This window comes from Catharus ustulatus, unplaced genomic scaffold (assembly GCF_009819885.2).
Source record: "Catharus ustulatus isolate bCatUst1 unplaced genomic scaffold, bCatUst1.pri.v2 scaffold_68_arrow_ctg1, whole genome shotgun sequence".
NCBI lineage: Eukaryota > Metazoa > Chordata > Aves > Passeriformes > Turdidae > Catharus > Catharus ustulatus.
The window spans coordinates 10,730-15,000 of record NW_024879541.1 but is presented as its reverse complement, the minus strand read 5'-3'; the positions used below and the strand labels follow the sequence as shown (position 1 = coordinate 15,000).

Genomic DNA, 4,271 nt, shown 5'->3' with positions numbered 1-4,271 from the left:
CACCACTACAATCTTCACTCAGGTAGTTATAGAGAGGGAGCAGAATCCTATGCATTTATATAGAGACATCCTAACCCCGTTACAGAGCACTAAGTTCAGTGGCTCACTCTACTTCCCAGTGGAAAAGCAGCAGAGAGGGAAACAACCACTGGGCAGTGGAAAGCAATAGATGCCGCGGTGTTCCGTTCAAAAGCGCCAATTACAGAGCTCGATAGTGTCACTCCGCTGCCTCCCTGCCCCCAACGCGCACAAACCCCCACATCCAGGGACCGGGGCCCGCAGCAGCTCAGTCCCAAACCAGGGAAGGGAAGCGGACCCGACCGCCCTGCTCACCATGGTGCCTGCACCAGCCCCGTCAGCCGCCGCTGCCGCCCGGCACGGTCCCACTCCCGGCACATAAATCCGCCCACCCGCCGCTCCTGCACAGCGCACGCCGAGGTCACGCCGGGATCCCGCCGCGAACAAGGCCCGCCTGAGCTGTCCTACCAGTTGCCTGCACGGACGGGGCCCCAGAGCACCGAGAGCGCGCTGCGACGGACAGCCCCGACCTCACCGCTCCACGCCCACGGGCTGGCGACAAGCGAAGAAGGTAAAGGCGCCTGCCGCGCCGCACGGCCCGCCGGGCCCCTTGGTGACAGCTCTATCAGGCGTCGCGGAGCCAGCCTATCCCGGGCAGGACTCCGCTGCGACCCCAACCACCTGACGCTGGAGGTCGCCCCGAGCGCGGAATTTCCCCACCCCCGACTGAGTCGCGGGAGCACTGGGAGAGGACAGGGGGAGCAGGGAAGGGGTCGTATGACCGACCCAGCGGCGGCGCGAACGGGGCGCGGAGGAAGAGTGGGGGGAAGCGAGGCGTGCGCATGCGCCGAGGCCACAGCGTTCGCTGCATGCGCAGCGGTGTGGACGAAGGGCGGAGTGTTGCTGGGCCTGTGCCCTGCCATGGCCGCGGATGGCGGTATTCGGGGGCGGCTCTCCGAGGAGCGGGGCGGGGTCGCTTGGCCCGAGGGAAATAGGTGTCCTCTTTGTAGAATACGCAGCACTGTGCAGCACCTGGATGTGTCCGAAAGTCAGTCCCAAGGAAGTACGGGAAAATAGTCGCGTGGCTCAACAGTTTTGTCATAAATCGTGCGGTTTTAAATGCATCGCTGTGGTCCCTTATGTGTGAGCTGGAAACAAGTAGGAGCATTCTGCTTGAATTGATAAATAGTATTTCTGTAGAAAATACTTAACATGTGTTGTTATTTTGGCAAGCTTTGCTTGCCTTCTGAGAAACCCAGGAGGGCAATTCATAGAATCACAGGATGGTTTGATTGGAAGGAACCGTGTGGATAATCTCATTCCAAACCCGTACCATGTCTTTCACTGGAGCAGGTTGCTCTGAGCCCCGTCCAACCTGACCTTCCAGGAATGAGGCATCTATCCAGTTTCCCTAAGCGACTTGTGCCAGTGCCTCACCACCCTCACACTAAGGAACTTTTCCTAACATCTCATCTAAGTCTCTCCACTTTTAGTTTAAAACTGTTTGTCCTGGTGCTATCACTCTCTGCCTGTAAAAACTCGTTCTCACTTTTCTTACACTGCCATCCTTGCAGAAAGGGGCTCTGAGTTCTCCCAGGAGCTTTCTCTTCTCTAGACTGGCCATTGCCAACTCTCTCAGCCTGTCTCCTTAGCAGGGATGTCCAGTCCTGTGGTCACCTTCGCAGACACAAAATCCCAGGTGGAGGTCTCAGGAGGTCAAAGCAGAGGGGCAGAATGACCTCCTTCAATCTTCTGACCAAGCTGATTAGGATACAGCTCAGGACGTAGTTGTCTTTCCGGGCTCCAGACATAGCTTGTAAGCTCACGTCCGGCTTTTTGTCCACCAGAACTTTGAAATCCTTCTCTGCAGGGCTGCTGACAGTGAATCTAAATCTTACTCCACACACAAATCCCTAGGAAAAGCTAATTTAGTAGTCTCAACCACCATCAGGAAGAGTTATAATCTCTGTCATTCCGACGTTTTTAAGTTCAGAAGTTGTTCTTTTGAAATATGTCACAGCTAAAAAAAAGGTCAACAAAACTCACTCAAAATTACATTTCTAAAACAATAGGACAAATAGATTTCAAAGGAAGTCCTCTCAGATACCAGAAATTATAGTATCAAAGGTAAGATGAATTTAACCTCTTCAAACTATTTAATTTTAGTCAGCAAGTAGGTTGGCCTCCCAATTTATTAATGCTAATTTGGTCTATCAATTTATTAATGGTAATTTGTTGAAATGTATGGTACATATAGCGTGTCGAGAAAATAGCAAATTCTAAAGGCATTTGTTTGACACCATGTGTTTCTTGCAGACAGAATACTAAAGGAAATTAATAAGCTCTTTAAAAAGCAGAATTACAACACAAAGGTGTCAATCTTATTGTAGAGATGGTAAGAGATGAGATGCATTTGGAGAGCAAGTGATTTGAGACATGATACTTGTAGAGGTAAGAGTCTCCAAAGTGTTTTAAACAAAATTCTTACTTGTGAAGCTCTTTGGCATAAGTTTTCATCACTGATATGAATTGGGGGCACTTAATGAAAAATAATTAAAATTGGAAGTGAGCAGAACTGTTTCGTTAACTGAAACAAGAATTGGTCAGCTTGAACTCTAGCAATCATGATTTCAGAACTCTAGTATTTTAATTCTAATGTTGTTTAAATCTGTGTTTCACACAAAGACAAGGCCAAAGTTGTTCTAAATACTGTGGAAAAATGAATTTTTGGATGGATTTACATGGGCTGGGAGGAACTTTTACAGCAGCAAGGTAAAGAGAATTTGTCCCATTGTTTGGTTTGGAGGATAGGTGTTTGCTAAGAAAGGCAGGAACTTCATTTTGAAATGGAAAATGTAGACTCTTTTCCTTTAAATTATTGTAATTTTCAAATTAAGTGGATTTTAGGCAAAGATATGGGAATTAGGAATAACAGTGCTTTACTAGGAAAATTAAAATAGAAATACAGTATTACAAAGAACAAACCCACAATGCAGACAGAGTTGGCATGCAACTTGACACCCTGTCAGTTAGGGTGTTGGTAGCAGTCTGATTAAATGGTGGCTGCAATCTTCCTGGAGTGACAGATATGGTTCAGTTGAAGTAGTGGTTTTGTAGAAGGGTCTTCCCTTTTCCTCTGAAGGTCTAGTGATGATGTAGAAAGGTTCAGTTTTTCTTTGGAATCTAGTAGGAAAAGGCTGCTTTGATGTTCTAAATTTTAGTTTGTATTTAGGTAAGAAAGGCCTGGCTCCTCTCCCTGGCTGGAGCATCTTTCAATGGGATGATGTCATTTTATCAATTATACAGTGGGTCTCAATTAGCAGACGATAATTTCCTGGAGGAAGGAGGAGTTGTGGAAAAGGTAAAGATGAGTGCTCTACTTGGTTTTAACAGATGGCCCATTAGTAGAGAACATCTCCCACAGTGATAAGGATTACTGCCTCACCTGGCTTTAAAAGATGGTGATAGAATACATACTTTTGGTCACATTCTGTATTGCAACCTAAGACACCTATGCATTACTGCCACTGGTACAAATTCCACCTAACCGGTGAAATTTCTCTCTTGAGCCCTCTTGTCTCAAACAGTGGGTAAGCCTTAAGAGAAGCATTAGAGCAGATACATTTTTACTGCCTGTGCCAGCTGGATACAAGACTGTCTTAATTTGGATGTATATGCCTCATTATTCAGAAAAAGAGGCAAGGCTCCCCAAAAATACATTTATAGACTGTCAAATGTAGTCTCAGCAGCCACAGTTGAAGCAGTTAAAACTCTTAAAGATAATTAAGTGTAATGTTAAAGGCAACTGACCTGCTGAAGGAAAATTTCTTGTAACATTGTCTACAGTCCCTAAATGACAAGATACGTTCAGATCAACAAGCACAAGTCGCCTAACATATGAAAACTTGCATCTTATAGGAAGTTATTTATTAAGTGAACAACAGGAATATATAATTGCCAGGCATTCTGTCTATTTCTAACTTTCTGTTATTTGAGATACTTTCATTTTTGTAAGGTGTAGCCTATTAAGAGATTCATTTAAAGCCTAATTTAACATATGAGAGGATATTGGAGAAAAATAGTGGCAAAATCATTGAATTATGTTCCAAAGGGCAGTCATTTAATTCTGTTTTTGGCAAAGGAACATGTCAGGCTGGAAATTTTCCATTTAGGTATATAATTCTAAATCTTCCAACTACTATAGTAGTATTTCCCAGCATTTTAAAATGTGGCAGGACAGGGGGAACTGGTTT

At 45.4% G+C, this 4,271-nt stretch overlaps 1 protein-coding gene across 1 annotated transcript in view; it reads right to left on the bottom strand.

Annotated features, from left to right (window-relative positions):
* The window catches only part of TMEM161B (transmembrane protein 161B), a 42,818-nt gene extending 42,384 nt beyond the window's left edge, over window positions 1-434 (bottom strand). The window contains exon 1 of the mRNA XM_033086899.1: window positions 334-434. Coding sequence (XP_032942790.1) covers window positions 334-336 — 3 coding nt within the window. The 5' untranslated portion in view covers window positions 337-434. The remainder of the gene's footprint in view (window positions 1-333) is intronic.
* Between the last annotated feature and the right edge of the window lie 3,837 nt (window positions 435-4,271).